The sequence below is a fragment of the Sebastes fasciatus genome, chromosome 7 (genome assembly GCF_043250625.1).
Source record: "Sebastes fasciatus isolate fSebFas1 chromosome 7, fSebFas1.pri, whole genome shotgun sequence".
NCBI classification, from domain to species: domain Eukaryota; kingdom Metazoa; phylum Chordata; class Actinopteri; order Perciformes; family Sebastidae; genus Sebastes; species Sebastes fasciatus.
In genome coordinates, this window is record NC_133801.1 from 32245835 (window position 1) to 32268341 (window position 22507).

The 22507-nt window shown below is 41.3% G+C and overlaps 1 protein-coding gene across 7 annotated transcripts in view; it reads left to right on the plus strand.

Moving 5' to 3' along the window:
• Positions 1-22507, plus strand: part of LOC141770626 (rho guanine nucleotide exchange factor TIAM1-like) — a 52036-nt gene that overhangs the window by 6892 nt on the left and 22637 nt on the right. For 6 of the 7 annotated variants that reach the window (XM_074640347.1, XM_074640346.1, XM_074640344.1 and 3 more), the window contains 3 exons: positions 19808-19899; positions 20030-20951; positions 21950-22406. In XM_074640347.1, the coding sequence (XP_074496448.1) occupies positions 20040-20951; positions 21950-22406 (1369 nt within the window). In that variant the 5' untranslated portion in view covers positions 19808-19899; positions 20030-20039. Of the gene's footprint in view, positions 1-6165; positions 6310-19807; positions 19900-20029; positions 20952-21949; positions 22407-22507 lie in introns of those variants that run through there. The other variant, XM_074640345.1, reaches the window with a different exon arrangement.

Sequence of the window (22507 nt, forward strand, 5' to 3'; positions counted from 1 at the left end):
TTACAGTTGTAAAATTACAACTTTAATCACACTCTGTTAAACACTTTTAATGTAAAGTGGCCTTCTCCCACACAAATCCTGCAATGGAGGAGCCACATTGTATAACAGTGTTGAAGTTGCAGCTGTGAGTGGTTGGCTCTGTCCAGACTCTTGTGTTGAATGCAGTCTGCACAGACAGATTGCCAGATTTGCCTTGTGAGATTTTTCTGCTCTCTTTCTGCATGTCAACTGATTCATTACTTTAGAACGAGATAGACTTCGTGTTGCAGCCATAGGCAAGAAGTGATTTTATCAAATCAGTTATTTTTTCACATGTACTGTGTATCAGATAATCGCATTAAGAGTTTGTTGGAGATTTTCTTTTCTAAACTAAGCAGTCTTTGTTGCCTTTCAGCCCAAGTTGATGGATGAAGGACAACCATGCTATCCTCTCCTGTTCTGTTTACATCCATGTTGTATTGAGTTTCAGACAAGGGCTCGGTCTTCCCTTGTTCCTCCTGACAGGACATCTGTCTCCATTAGAGAGTACTATTGATGTCCTGCTGTATCAGCCTGTCTTTGGACAGTTAAAAAGAGGAATCCCATTGTTCTCCACAATCAGCCACATTGTACACATCTGGACTGTAGTATTGTTTTGTTCTGGACCATGTTCTACTAAGCAGGTGATTCGCTGAATCTTTCAAACTGACTTCAGTATTTCATATGCATTTAAAAAAAAAAAAAAAAAAGTGCATATTTTTCTTATTTATTACAGATTGCAGAAGACTGGAAGTTGCCACATATTCCAGCATCTGAAAAAGTGAGGTCACATGTGATGAATTCATGATGTGCTGACAGTCAGCGTAATCTGGAAAAGCATGTAGATGGCTTGCCAAGATTTGATCCCAGATGCTTTCCAGAGGACAACCCCTTTAGCAGTGCTGCACTTTAGAGTGACTATGCACTTCATATAATGTGAGAAAAGGTTGGGTTGTATTCCACTAACCTTAAAAGCAAGGACCAAACTCAAGGTTCTTTCACATTTTAATTTAAAGTTTATAGCAGATAACTGCTGCAGAAGCATTTTGTATGATTCTCAGTTTGACTACTAAGCATAATGAAGACATGGGCTTTCTCATGAATTATTACAAACTTAAACGGATATTCTCATCAAAGTCAAAACGACTAGGCTCTATGCTGTGGCTTGCACCTTAGAAACAAGCAAACAAGTGCTCCCTACAAATTAAGTCAACTGGCCTGCACCGTTGAGTATTGACTCAAGCTTCAAAGCTTCCTTTGAGGTTGTGGTAGCCTCGGAAAAGTGATTTCTGAAAAGATTCTGTTCCAGTTACAGTGGACTACTATTCCAAAGTGAGAGGCCAGCGTGTGTTTATGCAGACTAGAGGATGGTATTCAGTAGCACCCTGGTACTTGCGCTCCACAATGGTCACAGGGTTTTGAAAATGACAGATGAGCATTAAAAGGCCTCATCAACACTCAGCTCCTCCTCCCATTTCTGAGCTGTGAGCAGGAACGTATGACCGGCTGTCAGAAATGCACATGGTGATGATCATCAGCTTCACGTGGCTGAGAGAGCCTTGTGGGATGAATAATAGATACTAAGTGAGCTAAACTGATGAGGCTATGAGTCACTTTGGGAAGGTTGGAGTGAGGCTAACTTTACCGCGCCATCAATCATAAACAAGAACTTCTCAGGGCCCTTTTTGCTTGAGGTTGACTCTGGTGTGGGATTTGCTTTGAAGTGGCATACTGCAATAATTAGTTATCCTGGGTGTGCATCTGAACCTCTCTCAGTAAGCATTTATTTTGTGACATGCGGTCAAAAGATGTCTAGACGTCAAGGTTAAAACTGGTCTAAATTTACTACAAAAGTAAAAGTTTGTAAGCTGTCAAGGTTAAATAAAGCATAACCGTTCATTTAAATTACTATTTTAGTGTAAGGTAGGTCCTTAATACATGTTGAAATATATAAATCAGTGCTGAGAATGATTGGTTAAGTCAATGAAATAGTCAACTGACAGAAAATTAACAATTTTGATAATTACTTAATCATTTAAAATAATTTATGCAGGAAACATTATGCCTCTCAAATGTGGGGAGTTGCTGCTTTTCTCTTTTTTTTAATATCATAAATTTAATATTTTGGTGTTTGAGATGTTGGTTGGACAAAACAAGTACATTTATAGATGTCACCATAGGCTCTCAGAAATTGAGATGGACATTTTGCACAATTTTCATAAGAAATATTAATAGAGAAAAAGAGTCAACTGATTAATAGATAAGATTTAATGAAATGTTATCATCTTTTGTAAATCCGCGCGTACTGGGCCATAGATGCTTTCACGCAATTTGTCAGCCAAACTATGGTCAGTGTGCTTTGTGTAACTAGCTCAGTATATAGTTGACACTACCCTGCAGCTTGTTAAGTGTAGACCACTGCAATTTTAACATGCTCCAAGCATCTTTTAATAACTAGTATTGGAGTGCTACCTATGCTGTATAGGTTCAGTCTCGACCAATCAATTCCAGCTTTTTCTTCGCATTCTAAATAATTTCCCTCTCTATACCGGTGTCTTTGATGTCGACTCTTGAGAGGCAACTCACTGCTGGAGACCACTGGATCCTCCGCTAATGATCTCTACCCGGGCTGGGGTTACTGCTTTCATGTCTTGCGTAACCATTGCATTTTTCTCTTTAGATATCAGTTGTACATAGTGTTCTTTTTCAGTACAATGGAGAGGGACACGGGGGGACGTGTGTTGTTGTGATTGAGGAGACCTTCAAGAAAATAAACACTTGAACCCTCGTGGTGAAGGATTTTCTTTTCAGTGTCGTTGTAGATTCACAAAACCTCCTTATGCTGGACTAAATGTTGTATGCAGCCGACCACTTGTTTAATATTAAATCTGCTTCAACGTGATGTATGCACAGTTTATATTTATAGACCAGTAGCTTTGTGTACAGTTCTTGGAATAAAGTTTGAATGAGCAGATATACTGTTGAAGCTACATCTTGATGCATAATCATGGGCAATACTCATCTCCTGTATGTTAATTGAGAGTTTAATTGTGTGAGACTAGACAGCATTTTGGCTCAGTTCAAAGTAGTTGTTGATGCTGATAGACACCAGTGGTTTCGGCATACTGTTGTTTCATAGCATTTGCATATTGTGGTGCAATTTACTGAATGTCAGGCTTTATAATTACATACTCACCCTGGTCAGGGAAAGGCATGCTACTGTTAATAACTAATAACTTTAGTTCTGCAGCGCAACGTAGGTCTGCTTTGACCTCCTATATTGAAATTAGCCTTGTGTATGTCTTTGTTTTGATCACTAGTGCTGTCGACTGTATCCCTCAGTGTGTCCTTCAAAATAATACATTATACAATGGACAATTTCACATCACAGCTACATCGTATTGAATGATGTGTCGTCCTGTGGTCCATTCAGAATTGGTATAATAAACCAGTGTGTAGTCAATTATTAACTGACCTTTATTTAAAGCTATTCTGGGGAGCCACGCTGTGATTTATCCTGTTAGGTTTAAGATATTCAGGCTGCAGTGCCTTGAGGAAGTCACTGGAGCTATTGACTTTTTCCACATGTTGTGATGTTAAAGGCCTCACTTCAGAACAAAGTAGTAAGAATTTATGTGACTGATCTTCATGCAGTAACCCAAACTGGCAAGGGCAAATTTTAATTACAACTAGAGCCAAAAAATAATGAGAAAAATATTTTTTAAATGTAATGTTTGTCATCAAGTATTTAGGCTCTCTGCAATGGCACTGAAAACTCAGTTTGGGTCAACCAATCTCCTTTTTAAATGAGGCTGTTTCTGTTGAAGACAAGGCACAGCTCACGACTTGTCTAACACCATCCCTGCTGTGTTGGCAGCACCAGCTGTTTTACTGGCAGAGCTAGGGCACATGCAAAAATAAAGGGGAATAAGTGAACCTAGACTTGAAGTATTGTTCAGAGGTTTACTTGAGCCAGTTTTAGCAAATCTTGAAATTTCAAATTGAAAACATCTAAAATCATAATTTTGTTCTAAGATTTTGCCAAAAAAAATCTCTGTGATGCAATTTTAACTTTTTCTGCTACAAACATGAAAAATCTGATTTATTTCTTTTTTCTGAAGGTGCTATCATTAATCTAGGTAAAATACAAACAATATAATTACTTGGAACAAAAACATTTGAGGTAAAACAGATTGTTGTAGTTTTGTGAAGCGTCACGTTTAATGAACTTGCATATCCTGGGGAATGGATTGCTATCATTCCTCCACCTTCAGCTGTTTGTTTTTTTTCGTTCACTACGGCTGAAGGTGATTGGCAGTGATTGCAGTTGGTTGTGACACATGGACAGCATCAGCAGTCTGTGTTGTTGTCTCAGTGTTGCTGTGGATCTGTAACCGTAATCTCACCTGCCAAATTGCTCCAGCGGTATTGAATGGCCTGTCAATGTATTGGATGTCCAATTCAATCGGCTCCTAAATTGAGTGAGGATAGAACTGAGTTTAATAGCCTTGTGTCGGTGATGAGAAAGCAGAGTATTTTGTTTAGCTGAGCTCCTTGCAAGCAATCTACATTTCTAAAATGCCTGTGGTGAGAGCAGACGTGGATTCAGCATTAGCCCACATTTCACTGATAGACGCATTTATTGTGCTGCTGCCTGATCCAGTCTGTTTTGGGCGAGGACATTAGCAAATAAGATGAGCTCATTTCATGTAACAAACTTTTTTATTTATTTAACTTACACCTATGAGAATACAACAGAAGTCACTTTAATATTTGGTTGTAAATTACAAAATTATTAAAAAAAAATCACACATTTAAATAGATTGTCAGTCTAATCTCTCAACATCATATCTTCAGACCGTATCATGTGCTTTCAAGTCTTTTATTGTAATTGGATCGTGTCCCAACAATTTTTTTACCAATTGAAATGTAGAAATTGGCACATGGTGTTTGTGTGTTGAATTTTAAGCAATTTGTGGACAAAACCTCAAACAAAAATCTAACTTATCCTGAAAGATTACCTGTGTGAAATCGAGCTCAGAGAGTTGATAAGAGCACAGGTTATTATGTCTGGTTGCCTCTGCAGACCAGACATTCCTGTCTTTACTATGAAACCCCAGTGGTTTAGTTTAATATCAGGGTCACAACCTTGGCAGGACATGAAAATACACTGAGGAAGTCAGCCTGACCATGGTGATGAGGGCTTTTTATTTTGGTCATAGTCATCGCAAAGTCTAGACATGGCAATTCATCCCTCCAATCTTTGGTCTCCTGTCAGACAGACTAAGCTCAGTGCTCTCTCTCTGTCTCTCCTCTGCGTGGTTGTCAGGGTGTCTACACCCTCAACTAGCATGGAGCATGTTTTCCTTTCAGCGTGCATGCAGAGCTGCTTCTGCGGCACATGATGCAGGCTGCAGCTGAACAGACGTCGCTGTGCCCTCAATCCTCCATCCTCCCCTTCCCCTCTCCCTTGTTCCCTCTGCCGGTTCCATCATCTCAAAATGAATCCGGCATCGCTGTCACTGCTGACGTGATAGCCACACGACATCACTGGTGCTATGACAACTGCAAGTCCAGCCTTTTTCTCATTCACAGGTCCATTTTGGGCTGTCACTGAATGTTCCAAATTATGCACTGCAACACATTAAGACTGCGACCTTTCAGCCTTTGTTGCCTTCGAGGCAAAGAGAACATTAGTTTAATTTTTTTGAATCCTGTCATTACAAGTCTTGCTCTTTAAACCACAAAGAAAAGAGATGAAAGCAAGATTATTTTCTGTCTAAGCCAAAAATGAGGTAAAGTCTACATTTAAGCTGCCTCTGATCCAGACTGAGAAATGCAGGCCTGAATCTGACAGTTGTTGATCTAATCAGTTTTTTGTACAATAAAAAGGCTGCCACATTTAGTGTAAATATAAAACCTCTCATAGTGAAGTAGAGGGGCAATTACAGAGGAGACGAGGGAGGGAACACACATTCCTGCTGGCAGTAGGTTTGTAGTTTAGGGGGTTGGAATTATAGAATGAAGGAGGGAGCAAGAAGGGAGGGAGGGAGGGAGGGAAGAAGAGTGTGAAAGAGTCAGCAGGAGGAGGGGGCGGGGGGGTTACAACAGTCACCTCCCTCCCTCAGTTCTTCAACTCATCTTTGCATAGTCAGTCTGCTGTGGACTTGCAGGAGGAGTATCAATAAGCCTCTCATGTGAGGCTTGAAATTTTCCCCTTAGTGATGTGTGGGATTTCTCTTAGCTGCTGTGGGAAAGCCGAAGTGACACTTCCTGGTTGTACATAGTGAGGTAAGTCATTGTATTCGCCGCTGTGTATTTTTATAGCATTGTGTGTTTGGTTGTGTTAGTAGATAGAGGAGACAAATGGCTGTCCAGCCTCAAACCTCCCACTTTCCAAAAGAGGTGCTAAATCACCCCCCCAGTAACAGACTGAGTCAACATTGGCCTGTAAGCACAGGTTTAAATGCATTTTAGAGTGTAGTTAAATTTATCAGATGCAACCAAAGCTCTTGTCATCTTGTTGGGCCTTTAGGGTTTGTATTTATTCTCATTAGTTTCCATCAGTGTTTTTTATTTCCATGCTCTCAGCCTATAATTTCATGTTTCTGTGTGTTGTAACCGTATCCTGGGGTCTTCACAGCCTGTGTTTAGGGTGGGGTTTTCCACCTCATGTTTGTACCTGTAGCACTCCTGTGTAGGGCACAACTTTAACTACAACAGCAGGCAGCGAGCCATTGTATTGCTCCCCATTCAGTGCCAGACGCAAACAATACTGCTTGTGTCTGTGTCGTTGTAATGACAAAGAAGTGGTGGTGGTGGTGGTGGTGGCGGGTTTGTGATGCTGAGAAAGAGAGATGATGAATTGCAAATGTAAGAGATGGTCAAAGTCAAGGAGAATTCCCAGAGCGCATCCTGGAGGGGGGCTGGGCACACATTTATGATGTGTGAGTTCATTTAAAATCCAGGCTTTGTGTTTGAAAGCCCGTTGTGACTCCTGCGGTGGGGAGAGGGGCGAGAAATGGTCATCTGGTGTCATAGTTATGGAAATGTATTGACCGTTCGTGGCTTAGCAGGACAGGAGGTCAGGCTCTGGCTTTCAGGCTTGTAAATCTTGACAATACTCCCATTATGACTGGAGGAAAGCAAGCTTTAAATAAACACAAACTGAGTTATTTTTAAATGCTTTATATGAAAATCACATGCAATGGAAAGCGTTTCCTCAATCTAAATTGAACCCTAACAAAAATACTGTCCTGAGAGGAAAATAATTAATAATCACAGTAATCACAGATTGGTTTGCATGGTCTTGTCATAAGCTTCAGTTAATTGAAAGGCACAGTGTGCAGTAGAACAAAGGTTATATTGTAGATTTACAAGCCAGCAGAGTTCATCAGAGATCAGGTGGTCTTTCAGATACTTCGCTTATTATAAAAGTTAGACTATATATGGAGCAGATTTTTTTTCTAGTCACTCAGTTTGATACAACACAACTCAAACCACTGCACTTTGCTGCATTTTGTTCTGGCTTTTACTTGCAAATGTTCACCTGTAGCTTAGGGCTGCAGTTATTTTAGCACAGCAAAGAGCTAAAGAAACACTCTGGACAAGACTGTGATAAATGAGAGGAACTGTTATCTCTAGCACCCAGGAAGGATATTGGAGCTTTAAAAAGGGCTAATTCTTTGCTCAGTGTAAAAGCCAGTAGAACTAGGCTATATAGATTTAATGCTCTTTGTTTCGTTTATGAATTACATGTACATACCAATGTTTTAGTCATCAATGGTGTTTTTATTTTTGCTTTAGGCACATGTAAAAAAAGAATCCATTCAGATGCATGTTCCCCAGTCCAAACGTGGAGCAGATTTTTATCATCAGTCACTTAATGTTTTTGGTCTGCCATTTAATGTACCGCCATAAGCAGTAATGAATGTGAAAATAAGTCATAAATCTGTAGTGTATAGATATGCAATTTGGCAAGAAATCCATCTAAACATTTTCAAAGAAGGGAGCATGAACAGCTGTTTCCAACAGTACAAGTCAGTGAATGCAGTCAATCTTATAGTCTTTCCTTCATTGGATACTTTAAAAGGAGAGAGTGCCAGGGTAGGAAAAAGGACATAAACCTACTATGGTATTCCATGTGATTGTGGTGGTATGTGTGGGATGACCCCTTAACTTTCAAGTTTCACTCAATTTTTGCATCCCACTGTGGAAGTTGGAATCATGCATCTTAGTAAATAATCCTTTTCTTCTACAGTCAGTATTTCAATGTGAAACTAGATATCATGTGGGATTTTGGTTATCATGAATTATAAAAGGTATAATGTCTAACCATTGTCGGTTACTGTTTGTAAACACACAGCAGTCAAAGTTGGCCACTCCTTCTCGGCTCAACGAGCGAGGGAGGGAGAGAGAGAGAGCAGCGATAGTCGAGCGAGCTATAGAGTGAATGAAGTGAGAGGCGTTCTGCAGAAACAGACACTGCCAAACACTTCTAGTGGGGCATAAGTGATGATTGAGTGGGGTTATTTTTTTTTATCAGATTATACATTGTTTTTTTTTAAAGAAATTCTTTCATATTATACCTTTCTAAGGTGTTTGGCCAAAATATAATGATAATGGCTATGTTAGTATGGCATTACGACGGCAATCAATAAATCAAAAGCTCTGAACAAAAAAAAAAACATCTAGCACCTGAGGCTGTAGCAGGACTACAATAAGCCCTTCCAATCATTTCATTCAGCCTGCATGAAATCACTGGATGGCATACCTGCCTGTCAACCTATACCAGCATACCTGTGCGCACTCTGCCAGTGCACTCATTGCGCGTGACCGGAGTCTTCCACAAGGCTAGGCAGGCAAAATTTCCCAATACTAACATGCTAGCTTGACAGCTGAGTACTAACAATAACCATGTTCGTTGTTTGTGTTCATTATGATAATGTTAGGCGTTTTCTTACATTTGAATCAGACACTCTCGTGGACCCGTCCCTCAGCAATAGTAAGCTCATGTAATGCTCATCATGTGTTTTGGGGCTTTGGAGGGAGACCTGCAGCGGGGGCTGGTATTTTTTCAGTTGGATAGTGTCCAAATCTAGCTTGCTCTTGCTGGTTTCTCCAAAGTTGCCTGATACCTCAGCATGGATGATTATTTCAGACCAAAGTTTTTCTTAATTGTAAAGGAATCGCATGTTTACAGTGTAAGTATTACCACTACAATATGCTGATACTTAAATTAATTAAATGGTCCTGCACCACATTAGTAGGGAGTGTCTTTTCTACATACAAGTATTCTCCTGCTTAGATACCAACATCTGGTAAATGGGTGAAGCTCCTGGACTCCAGCGGAAATGTGACTTTCTAGGTGACATTTTACCGCAGGCCAATAAAAAGAGGCCTGTATTGGAACATGTGATCAGGACAGCTTGGAGGAAGTGGACACATTTTCTACCCAGCTCTGTGTAGTCATGTGTGTCAGGATCCACCGCGGCTCTGCTTCAGTGCACAATGCAACATCGTAAGGAGTTGGGAGCTCTGGGGGTGTTATGGTTGAGGTGGTGCTCAGGGATGGCTTCTCCACGAGCTCTGTCCACAGATATGATTTAGATCAAATCTCCTCACTGCATGTAAACGTTGGACATGTGATAAAAGAACAAAACAGTCCAAAGAGTGCACACGCTTGTTTTTTGAGAGCGTTATTTGGAAAGTTGGTCTTAAGAGTTTAGGAACAGACAGATGCAGTCTCATCTCATCATCCAGTCTACCAGGATTAGGCGCCCTCTGTAGTATCTATTTGCTATCTCAAATAGTATCTATTTGCAACATTAACTAAAATGTTTATTCCCTGCTTATTAACATTAATATTGCAATCAAAATTACAAAAATGGGCCTAGACATTGACCCAGATGTGATTTTTGAGTGGAGTTTGGATTGTGTGCCTGCACTTGTGGTTCTACAGAAAAGGTTTGGTATTCCCACTCACTGACCTGAAAGCAAATTATTGCCTCTGTGGAAGAAGATCCTGAGTGAACCAGATTTAGAAAACACATTTCCAATGCAGAATTGCTGCTCCTCTATGTCCTTGGCACTGTGTTTATTCTGCTGCCAGCAAAGGGACATTCAGGCAAAGACAAGGCAGCTGCCATACTGAGATTGGTAGGTGAATGGCTCTCCCAGCAGTAGACTAGCTTCTGGTCTGAAAACATCAACATCCATTCATCGCTGTTTTTGTGGTATTGCTGGCTTTCTGAAAATGAGCAGAACATTTGATTAGATTTGAATTTTATACAATGCAAAGATTGCTTGGCCCGCTGAGCTCAGTAGATGTCTCCTGACCAAGGCTGAATTTTACACTCCCTCAGATTCAGAAAATATATTTGAGCGTCGAAGAAATTGCAGACATTGTTTCATTTCCTACTGACATGAAATTTCTCTATCGTACCGTTAGTTTTACATGGTCTCAGTGCTATATTATCCAGTGGCGTGTCCTTATTGCATATAGATTAAATTCTTTCTATTCATTTACAACGACAACCTTAATATTGACCCTACCTGGCTATTGAGCTGAAGACAGTGTGAGAAAGCCAGTAAGACATTGGCAGTTGTAGGAAAGATATATGGAGATAGAAAGATATATTATCACTCCCAGTTGTTTCCACCAATATCTAATTTCAGCTTGCAGCTGTTTTTCATATACATCATGCTGTGCCAGTGCTCAGTAGATAATATTCCCTAGTGCATGCACCAAATTGCCATTGCAACAGAAACCCTGTGTTTTGGTAACCAGTCTGTCCCAGCATTGATACCGTTGATCACAAATCTATAATCATAAAACTGTCAAGCACATTTGCTCCTTGTGTGAGGGGTAAATTGTTGGGTGTGTTTGGAGTCAGACTGTGGAGGAGCGAATTGTAAAAGTCTGGAATGTGAAGCATGTAAAGGCAAACTGGTGTTGATGCTCCGTGTAGCCAGGGGAGACCTTTTCACTGACAGTGACAGTAACAGGCTATGAGAAGGTCAACGACTGAAAGTCTCTAGTGATTGTGGTTGTGATGTTTTGTCACAGTGGTTTCAGCCTTTTTCATTACATGAAGCATTATTATGCGTACTTCCCAGGTGAATATTTCAACTGTTAAATATTGATTTTGAATTCTTGTGTGATCCTGCTGTCACTATCTCGCAGTGAACAGTTCTTCAGCATCTGATGTTTCACATTATTGGGAGTTAGGTTTGAATGACTTTAAAAAGACTTACTTTAGCACTTTTACTTGCATCCAAATCTAAAAGCAACGCCTACCAGAATTAAAGAAAAAAAGGGTAAACGGATCATTGATGCTCTGACACAGCGTCTTATGTAATGAACACAGGGGAGAAGTGAAATTTAAGGAAGATTAAAGAAATGGGAGGTTAGTTTACTTAGGATGTTTGCTTGAATTCAGTTATTCAACAGAATTTCTTTGTTCTGGCAAATCCAAATCATCAAAGGTGATAAGTGGGCCTTGCATGTATCTATCTGACACACTAATGAAGATGAATTTGTGGCTAAGCCTTCAAGTTTCAAACAGTGTTGTCAGTTGTCCTGTAATCTGAACTAGTAATACATTCTCCTCAGATGGAGTAGTCTGTCTGGTAAAACCAGGAACATGTACAGACTCATTTTTAGATGCTGTAATAGTTTTAAGTGGCATATAGTAGATCATAGTTTTAACAGAAATCCCCCAACTCCATATACTGTACCAGAATAAAAACCACAGATTTCTTCCCCCACAGAACTGCAGAGGAAATACTACAACCACAACCTGTATCCATCCCCCTTTATCTTAACAGAGGTCTGTGGCTCACGTATACCTCCAATTTACAGCTGTTTAAGGACTTCAAAGGCTGTCAACGAGGAGCTAAAGAGCCGTAAGCAGGATGTGGTCTGATAGCACCTCGGTTGTGACCCTCTGGACAAGCAAATTGCTGGCATTGATGATAGAGATGAAAGTACTCTGGCACAAAATTACATCACAAAATCTTGTCTCTTGAGCCAGTGTGGAAAAGAAAAGAAAAAAGACAAGGGTTGTCCTTGGTATTGCAGCTATTTATAAGTGAGATTATATATCATTGGGGCCTCTTTTAAATGTATATCTTATCTTAGTGCTATTTCACACATCTCCTAGTACAGCCAGTGCATAATAACCAGGATCCACAGTTAAAAGGATCAGATTTAGTTGGGTATCATTTTGCCAAGCAGTATGGGCAAAACTATGAGCCAATATGTGTACATTTTAAAATACACCTTAGTGAATTACATTTTTTTTACCAGTGGCCATATAAGCTTATAAAGCACTCTTAAACCTATAGAGTGGACAAAAGACTTGTTGACCCAACAAAACCTGCAGCATCTGCTGTACACAAAGCTTAAACACCAGCAGAAGCAGTGACCTCTGCACACAGTGGTGCCCCAGAGAAAACACTGGCAGGGACAAAGGTGCCACCAGGCTAAACAACACCAGCTGCTGCTCAACAACAGGCTCCAAAATCAGTGCCTGCATATTTATTGCCAAGAATATAACGCAAAATGAGACCCAAACACTACAGTAGCACCCGACATAGACCCATGTTTAGTAAACTCGGATGAGGATGCAAAAAGGTGTTTTTGACTAATGTAATTGTAACCACAATGTTGTGGCAGCAAGTTTAAAAATGTAAAATATATTACTTCACCATGTTTAAGCTTGTACATTATGGTGTAAAAAGAAAACTGTTTGATTAGAGCAAACAGGTCAAATGTCTCTTTACATGAAACTCCTAACTCCTCGTCATACTGGGACACTAAAGCCTACAAATAATACCCTCGTCAGTTTCGAATAATGTAAATGAGAGTACTAACTCACTCGAGCCTCACACCATATTAGCTGTCACAAAAACTAGATGTCCTGCTTAGCCTAGTGTGCAACATTCACAGAGAAAAAGCATCAGTTTGCATAACAATCTACCTCTGTGCTCAACATTCAAAGGCAAATTGCCAATCTTCCTACAGCATCTTCCTTTACCAATGGTTCCTGCCGTCTTGCCAGGTCTCACACCCGCTGTACTGTCAGCCATTATTCTGCTTGATGTGTGCTGGCATCCTTCTAAAGGCTGCACTTCCTACAATAACAAAGTCCCATAAGACACAACCACCTGAGCCTCTCATGACGGGGTCAGACAGGACACCCGCATCACCACCATTTGCCGCCGTCCTCTGAAACGTGAAATCAATTCTGCAGCGAATGAAAATAACTGTGTGGTTGAGGTTATTGTTGTTGCTGGAATATGTTGTTAAAAAATGATTTTTTTTGTGTAACGTTACTTCACCTGCTACTACGTCAATGCAATTGTTATAAACAGAGTGGCTGTTGGAAACGGCAAATATTAACAGTAGAATTATTTGGACCAATATCACTTTACCTGTTCAGTTTTTCCAGTTGTATTTTCTACAAATCATTTTTGAATAAGGCTGTATAAATCTTGGCTGGATGAGCCAAATGCTAGCTAGCCGGTTGCTTCATGATACATTCAGTCCCACAACTTGGCACAAAGCTATTCCAAGAGAAGTCAAACTGCTTTCATTATCTCTGAAAGCCTCCTCTTCCAGCTGTTTGCTATTCAGGGTTTCTAGGGCTACAGATTCAAGTCAGAAAAAGACTCTTTGACTACATGACAGCGGTATATATTTTTCAGTTGAGCTATTAAATGAAGACTGGAGGAAGTACTTATTTTGTTAATCAACATCCCAAATAAATGCTACACTGGTACGGATGTTTCAAATTTCCCTCTGGCCTAACAAAATCTTAAATACAGTTGAGCACACACGGGAGCAGAAAATGAGTCACGAGAACAAGAGATTGCTGTTTGGTATTTCCATTCACACAGAAGCATACAGACGTAGGCAAAGTTGTTGGTAACGTTCCGTTAAAGAGAGAAAAACCCACAATGGTCACTGAAATAACTTGAAACTGACAAAAGTAATAATAAATAAAAATTCACTGAAAATTAACTAATGAAAATCAGATATTGTTTTTGAATTATGGTTCAGCAGAATCATTTAAAAAAATAAACTAATGAAACTGGCCTGGACAAAAATGATGGTAACATTAACTTAATATTTTGTTGCACAACCTTTTGAGGCAATCACTGCAATCAAGTGATTTCTGTAACTCTCAATGAGACTTCTGCACCTGTTGACAGGTATGTTGGCCCACTCCTCGTGAGCAAACTGCTCCAGCTGTCTCAGGTTTGAAGGGTGCCTTCTCCAGACTGCATGTTTCAGCTCCTTCCACAGATGTTCAATAGGATTTAGATCAGGGCTCATAGAAGGCCACTTCAGAATAGTCCAATGTTTTGTTCTTAGCCATTCTTGGGTGTTTTTAGATGTGTTTTGGGTCATTATCCTGTTTGAGGACCCATGACCTGCAACTGAGACCAAGCTTTCTGACACTGGGCAGCACATTTCGCTCCAGAATGCTTTGATAGTCTTGAGATTTCATTGCACCCTGCACAGATTCAAGACACCCTGTGCCAGATGCAACAAAGCAGCCCCATAACATAACCGAGCCTCCTCCATGTTTCACATTAGGTACAGTGTTCTTTTCTTTGGATGCTTCATTTTTGCGTCTGTGAACATAGAGCTGATGTGACTTGCCAAAAAGCTCCAGTTTTGTCTCATCTGTCCAAAGGACATTCTCCCAGAAGCTTTGTGGCTTGTCAATATGCATTTTGGAAAATTCCAGTCTCGCTTTTTTATGATTTGGTGTCCTCCTCGGTTGTCTTCCATTAAGTCCACTTTGGCTCAAACAGTGACGGATGGTGCGATCTGACACTGATGTACCTTGACCTTGGAGTTCACCTCTTTGGAAGTTGTTCTGGGCTCTTTGGTTACCATTCGTATTATCCGTCTCTTCAATATGTCATCAATTTTCCCCTTGCGGCCACGTCCAGGGAGGTTGGCTACAGTCCCATGGACCTTAAACTTCTGAATAATATGTGCAGCTGTAGTCACAGGAACATCAAGCTGCTTGGAGATGGTCTTATAGCCTTTACCTTTAACATGAAGGTCTATAATGTTCTTTCTGATCTCCTGAGACAACTCTCTCCTTAGCTTTCTGTGGTCCATGTTCAGTGTGGTACACACCATGATGCCAAACAGCACAGTGACTACTTTTCACCCTTTAAATAGGCAGACTGACTGATTACAAGTTTGAAGATACCTGTGATGCTAATTACAGGACACACCTTAGTTTAACATGTCCCTATGGTCACATTATTTTACATCTTTTCTAGGGGTACCATCATTTTTGTCTAGGCCAGTTTCATTAGTTTATTTTTTAAAATGATTCTGTTGAACCACAATTCAAAAACAATATCTGATTTTCATTAGTTCATTTTCAGTAAATTTTTATTTATTATTACTTTTGTCAGTTTCAAGTTATTTCAGTGACCATTGTGGGTTTTTCTCTCTTTAACAGAACGTTACCAACAACTTTGCCTACGTCTGTATATGACGATATCAGTGGTGAAATGTGAGTTGTCTTGAGTGCAGTCTTTCAGTCCCCTCCTCCTCTATACAACTACCTGTGTTATTATCTCTAGAGACCGGAGTGTTCAGATTACAGGGTTTTGTGTTGGAGCTTGTAACTAGTCGGCACGGTGCATTCTTGCCTTTCACCAGTGTAGTTAGGTTAAATGACAGGTATGTGTTTGCAGGAGTCAGAGCAACGTAAAGAGTCAAAATCAGATTGTGTCCAGATTAAAGATCAATTTGTGTTTGTATCTTCTGTCGTATTACATGTCTGATTCCAGTGGGCTATGCAGCTAAGTCATTTCTGTTATCTTCAGATTTATCTGGTGTATGAAAGTATTTGGTTTTCTACATGGAGCTCATGAGTATAGGAATGTGTGACCAGGTGTTTCACACTGTCTGTGTGACTGTTTTGAAAGTCTATAAGACAGTTTTTAGCCGTAGGGTAAGAATTTTCATCATTTCCCTCAAATAATACAAGCAACTTGACATTTTTTGTCCTTGGGGATCTAAAGGAGAAGAAGAGCAGGTGGGGGTTAGGACGGGTCCCCTTGTTCCTGTTCCAACAGGCCCAAGTATTTGTCAAATATAAGCTGGGCTTTTAAGTGGTCTTTAATAACAAAAGGACCTTAAATCTACCTGTCACATATTTCAGGGATGACAAAATCCCACGGCACATGGAATGGAAATAAGAGCATGACTCTCCCAAAACAGTTTCAGATATCATTGACATTGTCGTGAAATGGATTGGTTCGGGCATAAATTAGAATGCATTTATGTTTAAATACTGTCATGCAGATATTAAAGTTAAATTCTTTATAGTATTTTCCTACCATAAATCCAGATTTTGGCCACTAGGGACATAAAACATCTTTTGTTTATATAACATTTTCCCGTTCCAATTTGAAAACATTGTGAGAATAGAAGAAATGTCAGCCTGGCTCCAACAGTAACTAATAATTCCCTAAGACTACATCTGACCACTGATGGGGTTGACAAAAAATCTGTAGAATTTTGAATAAAAATCTGTACAAGTAGAGTAACTTGCATATAGTGAAATACTATTTTGTACACATAGCAGTTCCTTTGTAACACACAGGATATAGCACTTTCATTTTGTTATTACTATCCAAATTGTCTTGACATGAGAACTGTATTTTATAGATTTTATGAAGTGGATGTTTATACATCAGCTGCTCAGTTAGAAGCAGCTTTTTCATGTGCTGGCTGTTTACAACCAGAAGTGGTGTTAGCTGTGGTGAATTTCTGTGCTTTTCCTTGAGGCTGTTGTGTTGCTAATCTTGAGTCACAATAACACTATTCTTCTTTGTGATCTGTGGGTTGCTGGAATCTCCTGTGGTTATGTATTTCATTAAGGGCTGAATACGGATGAATCCTCTGAGAGTTCTGCTGTCCTGAGCTCTTACGCAGCCTGCTGAAAATGACCCATTTACTTGGGTCTTCACTCTGTCACACAACCAAATTACTGGCAGCATTTTCCAATCTAAATGTTCATTTCCATTTATTTATTTAGTTGTGTATGAAGGACTATAGTGACGATACAAGATAGGGACATCGTCTTACTAATGTGTATTAGTATTTCTAGAAGAACCCACTGGCTGTTCCTGGGGATTTGGTGCTCTACAACATCTTTTCCAACCCTGGCATTTCTTCCTCATGTATTAATAAAGAGCTGATGATGGATTCTGTGCACCAGCGGCATTGCAGTTTTAGAGAATATAGTGTTGTGGAATTGAGGCCATTTTAACCGTGTATTCAGATATTCTGGTAACTCAAATGCAGTAAAACATTATATTCCTGCATTTCAATATTTGGAACATGCATGCTTATTCATTTGTACATTTATATTCTTAAGAGCTTCTCCAGGTCAGCCTCTTAACTATCGGTGTTCTTATATCTTAAAACTTTTGGTGGAAATCACTACGCTCAGAGGGATCAGTGTTCTGTTATCTCTTAGAGGAAAAAGTAGCTTGCTGATCCATCATGGATCCTACTGCAAAATGATTTTACTGTAAAGAGAGCTATTCTCTCTTTTTGTAAGCTCAAACTAATAATCATCTTGTGGCTTTGAACAAGGAGCAGTTTGTGCTGTTAATATTTAAATCTGTTGTCCCCATGAACGTGCTGAGTGGACTTGCCCATATTGGACCACTAATTTGACTTTGTTCTCATGTTTGTTTGAAATTTGATTTTATATACAGTTTTACTTCCCTCTCTTCTAATCAAGTTGTTTCCGACTTTGCTGCTGCCTTTTTTTAATCTAAATGGGACCACCCTTGTGAGAGAAAGATAAAGGACAGTCAATGTATAATCACCGTAGTGGGAGGTTCTGATGAACTCCAAATGTTGCAGAATTAATCAGCTATTTTCATTTATTAAATATTTGTGATCATTTTAGCGTATTTGATGATCAGCTGGTTCACATATTTCAGGGCTGTACAAACGAGTTTGTGCTGTAAAATCCAAGGTCAATGCACAGTGGGTTACCTTAAATGTGCCGACTGAGGAAACCACATCTCCTGCTATTTAAGCCCCTCATCTCTGCTTGAAACAGTCCAATTAATTTCTGGCCAATTTCACATCATATTAACATTGAAACCACTGAGACAACCTTATCAAATCCAGCACAGCAACATATTAAACCTCCCCATATAAATAGCAGAAACTTAATTTATAAATACTGACTGCTAGATCTGTCAAAAAGATTCTTGTAGAGCTTTATTTTATTGTATTTACAGATTTATGAAGCCCTTTAGGCCTCACTAAAACACACTGGACATTTTGTTTCTCTCCAGGGATGACATCTGCAGAGCCATTAAACTTTCCCCTTACACATGTGAAAAAATGAAGGGTACTGGAAAGTGTCCTAACAAGCCTAGAAACAGCCCTTGGTATAATGTTTGTGCTAGCATTTTGTAAGCATGTTCGTGTCCCTCAGTGAATCTCGTCTCCTGTAATGAGTGCAGTGGCATTTCATAGATCTGTCCCTCCTCCTTTGTGTTCTGTTATTTTCCTCTACCAAATAGGATTGAATGAAACAGGCAATAAACTGCAGGGTTATATGAAAAATAAATGGACTTCCATCAACATCAAACATTGTGCATTGCAGCACCAGTGAGGTGATGAGTGAGCAGAATGAAGAGGGGAAAGGGAGAAACATAAGGTAGAAAAACGGGGTCAGCTCCAGTTTACGTAACGCCCCTCTTCACAGTAAGCCTGAGTGCATGTAGCAGCAGAGGGTTGGGCTCCCACTCATCTGCGGCGGCTACACACGCAAAAACATTGCACCCCCAAAGGGTCTGTCCTACAAGGAGGGGAGTACACATCAGGAGGAACAACAGCCACAATGTGGTTAGTTAATCTTCTGTCCCATCTGTTGATGGTCCCAGGCACAGAATAGGACCTCTTTTTTTAGTGCAGGCTGTCCAGCCTGAAGGCAGGTAGATAGAGTCCAAATGTGCATTGTAGTGAATACTTATGACCCCCCTCCTGCTCCCAGTCCTTTCTAATGCAGGAGGTATTTTTGAGAACAGACAACAACGCTACATGGGCAGCTCAATTCAGCTCTGAATAACTCATGTTCACTCTGGCTGTCAGTGCTCATACTGTCATTACGTCCCCTCCACTTCACACAACCCCTGTGCACGTTGAAAGGGGCTGAGTGGATCACTTCCTCTGTCAAAATGAGGGTGGTGTTTTTCTAGCTGGCTTGACTAAAATGGACTTTTTTTCTGTAAAGTGAGTGATGAAGAAGCAACACAATAAGACAGGATCAAGTTACATTTGCTCCTCTATTCTGCATTTCTTATTTCAACTCCTCAATTTCTTTTTTTCTGACCAGCACCAGAGTTGTTTTAGGGGAAAGTCTGTGCTGGCCACATGTCACTTTGCAATTTCTGACAGGTTCTTTGTGAAGCAGTTGATATACAAGTTGTAATGGGGCACAAAAGTACAATGCGTTAATAAATACTTGGCAGTATTGACAGGCTAAATTTGATCAGTGAAACAAAGTAATTAAATATGAGTGCATATGATGTGTTCCATCATACACTCTTGTATGTCCTCAGTAATCATGCAATGATCTTTTTCTTTCAGTATTGGGGAGGTAGTTTCTTAATTCCTCATGCATAACAGCCAAAGAAAGGCCACTATGGACACATAAAAACAAGAGTGTAACACCAGCCAGTATTTAACTCCTCTCATCTGGATATCTGTTTTCAGAGCTTTGTGGATCGTACCAGCAGCTGAAGAACCAAACTGTCTGAAGATCCAGTGACAAACAAAATGCCAGAAAAATCAACACAATCCTGCAGGTAGGCTAATATTCAGACACAATTATATCATTTGATGACACATTTCTGTTTAGTAATGAAACATGATGTTCCTGTATTGGTTTCATGTTCTTTTGGAGCTAATTTAAGATGTATGTCCACTTCTGTTCAGCCTCTGAATCATGGGAAATGTCGAGAGCCAGAATGGGGACCACACCCTCTATGGTAACGAACATGGCTATTTGTCACGTAAGCACATGTCTCGGTCTCTTCGCATCTCCAACAAGCAGTCCAGACGCTCTCGACATGCTTCATCAGGGAAAATAGAGCACAGGAACTCTGAGACGAGCACACGCTCAAGTAGCACCCCCAGTATCCCACAATCCCTGGCTGACAATGGCCTGGAGCCCTTCAATGAGACAAATATCCTCCCAGACTTTGGAAGCCCCATTTGGGTGGACCGTGTGGCCATGAACTTGCGGCCTGTGTCCTTTCACAATGACCTGGTTAATCCATCTGTGCACATGAATACGATGCACATAACCCTCCCTGGCCCTACTGCAGAGGAGGTGCAGGACGAAGATGCGTACACAGGCGAGGTAACATACCTCCAGAAAACTCGGGACGGCTCCAAGGAGACCGTCAGCTTCAAGAAGAAGAGGTCTAAGTCTGCAGACATGTGGCGAGATGACAGCTTGGAGTTCTCCCTGTCTGACCTCAGCCAAGAGCACCTGACCAGCACAGAGGAGATCATAGACACGGCCAACGAGAGAGACTTTACTGACTGCAAAGGACACCTGCAGTCCAGCCCCACAGACTCCGCTGACAGGGCGAACTCCCTGGACGAACTGTATAGCCAGAAGAGCCCTGCCCGCAGGCAACCCCACGGCCGCTATGCCAAATGGCATGACGCCAACAGGGCTATCAGGGAGGGCGAGGACGATAAGATGCTCTCCCCATCAGAGGAGGATGGGAACACCTACGGTGCATACACCCTCCCCTGCCGGCGTTCCCACTGCCTGTCCGAAGGCCTGAGCAGCCACCAAGCTGCCATGTGTGCCAGTATGCAGGGCAGGAGGGCGCAGACTATACAGGTAAAATGTTGAGCAAATTCACACTGTGCTGATCTTTTAAACCACTAATTTGACTCAAATAATCTTAATCTGGCAAAATCTATAGAAAACAGAACAAATTATTTCCTCCATCAATGAAAAAGTAGACCGTGTATTCATGTCTGTTTGACACTCTTAAGTTGGCGAAATGTCAGGGACCTGAACTGTTAAAGCTGTGTCATGGCTCCTTTATGCTCCTTGGACAGAGTATGAAAAGCTGTGCAGAATCTTAATGTAGTCTGGTGGCATCACCATCAAGACAGCTCCCCTCATTTATTCTTTCTTCCCATTGTGTCTGAGCGTTTCCTCTGCTGCATTCACCTCACAGATAATAAGCTGCTGAAACCGATTAAGTGTAAAAAGAAAGCTTATGTCAGGGGAGCGATGTGTCGTTTCCTGATGAAACTGTTGTTTTTCTTGGGAGAGGAGACTGCGATGACGGGAGGGGGGGAGCAGAGCTTAAAGTCACTCCCCGTTTGAAATGCCTCAGGCTTTTGTCATGATAATGAGGGGAGGCCTGTGGAAGAGTGTAACAGTAAAACGTGTATGGTGGCCCTGTCACTGCGGGGCACCGTCAGCCCTAGAGAATGGAGCTCTGGAGCGCATGATTGGGTCATGTGACCAGATGGAGATACCGAGCTCGGTGTAACCCCCTTCATCTCCCGGGAGCCTTTGGCCATGTGGGTAGGAGAGGGCAGACCCTGCGGTGCCACAGGGAGGGCAGGCTGTACTTGCAGACGCTTTGCTTTGAGTAATTAATTTTAAGCAGAACCTCAGGATTAAGCAACCCGTGGACTCTTGTTAGGCCTCTGTATTCACAGTTTTTGCAACATGTTTAGAAGAATGGCTCTATGCTGTATGTACATAGACAGCTTAGTCATCAGTGAGGGTAGCAGTTGTTGACAGGCTTCATTCGTAGTGATGAAGAAAACGTGGCTGCCATGCCGTCTCACCTGCCTTGTGCTTCTGCCACGACGCAGGATGTCACAGCCGGGGAGGGCAGTGAGTACGAGGACAGCGGCATCGACGGGGTGACGGCGGAGGCAGAGCACCAGTCCCGGCGCTACAAGACCATGTCAGCCTCCTTCTCCGTGTGCTCGGCGGCCGGCAGGAGCATGTTCGCTGGCAGCGACAGCGGCAGCAGCAGCGGCGGCGGAGCCAGCGAGTGTGTACAGGGCGTGTACGAGAACTTTCGCCAAGAACTGGAGATGAGCTCCTGCCAGACGGAGAGCCTGGAGGAGGCGGGGTCCGCCCTGAGTGACGAGCAGAGCACTATGAGCTCCGCCTACCAGTCTGACCAGTTGCTCAGCGTCGCCCAGGGGATGGTGCGCAAAGCTGGCAGGCTTGCCGTCAAGAACTTCCTCGTACATAAGAAGAACAAGAAAGTGGAGTCAGCCACGAGGCGCAAGTGGAAGAGTTACTGGGTTTGCCTGAAAGGTTTGTTATGCCCTCAATGTGTCCATAACATTTACATTTTATTCCATAATCTCAGTTTTAATACAGCTCAGTCAACACAGCATGCTGACGTTGGATGTTTA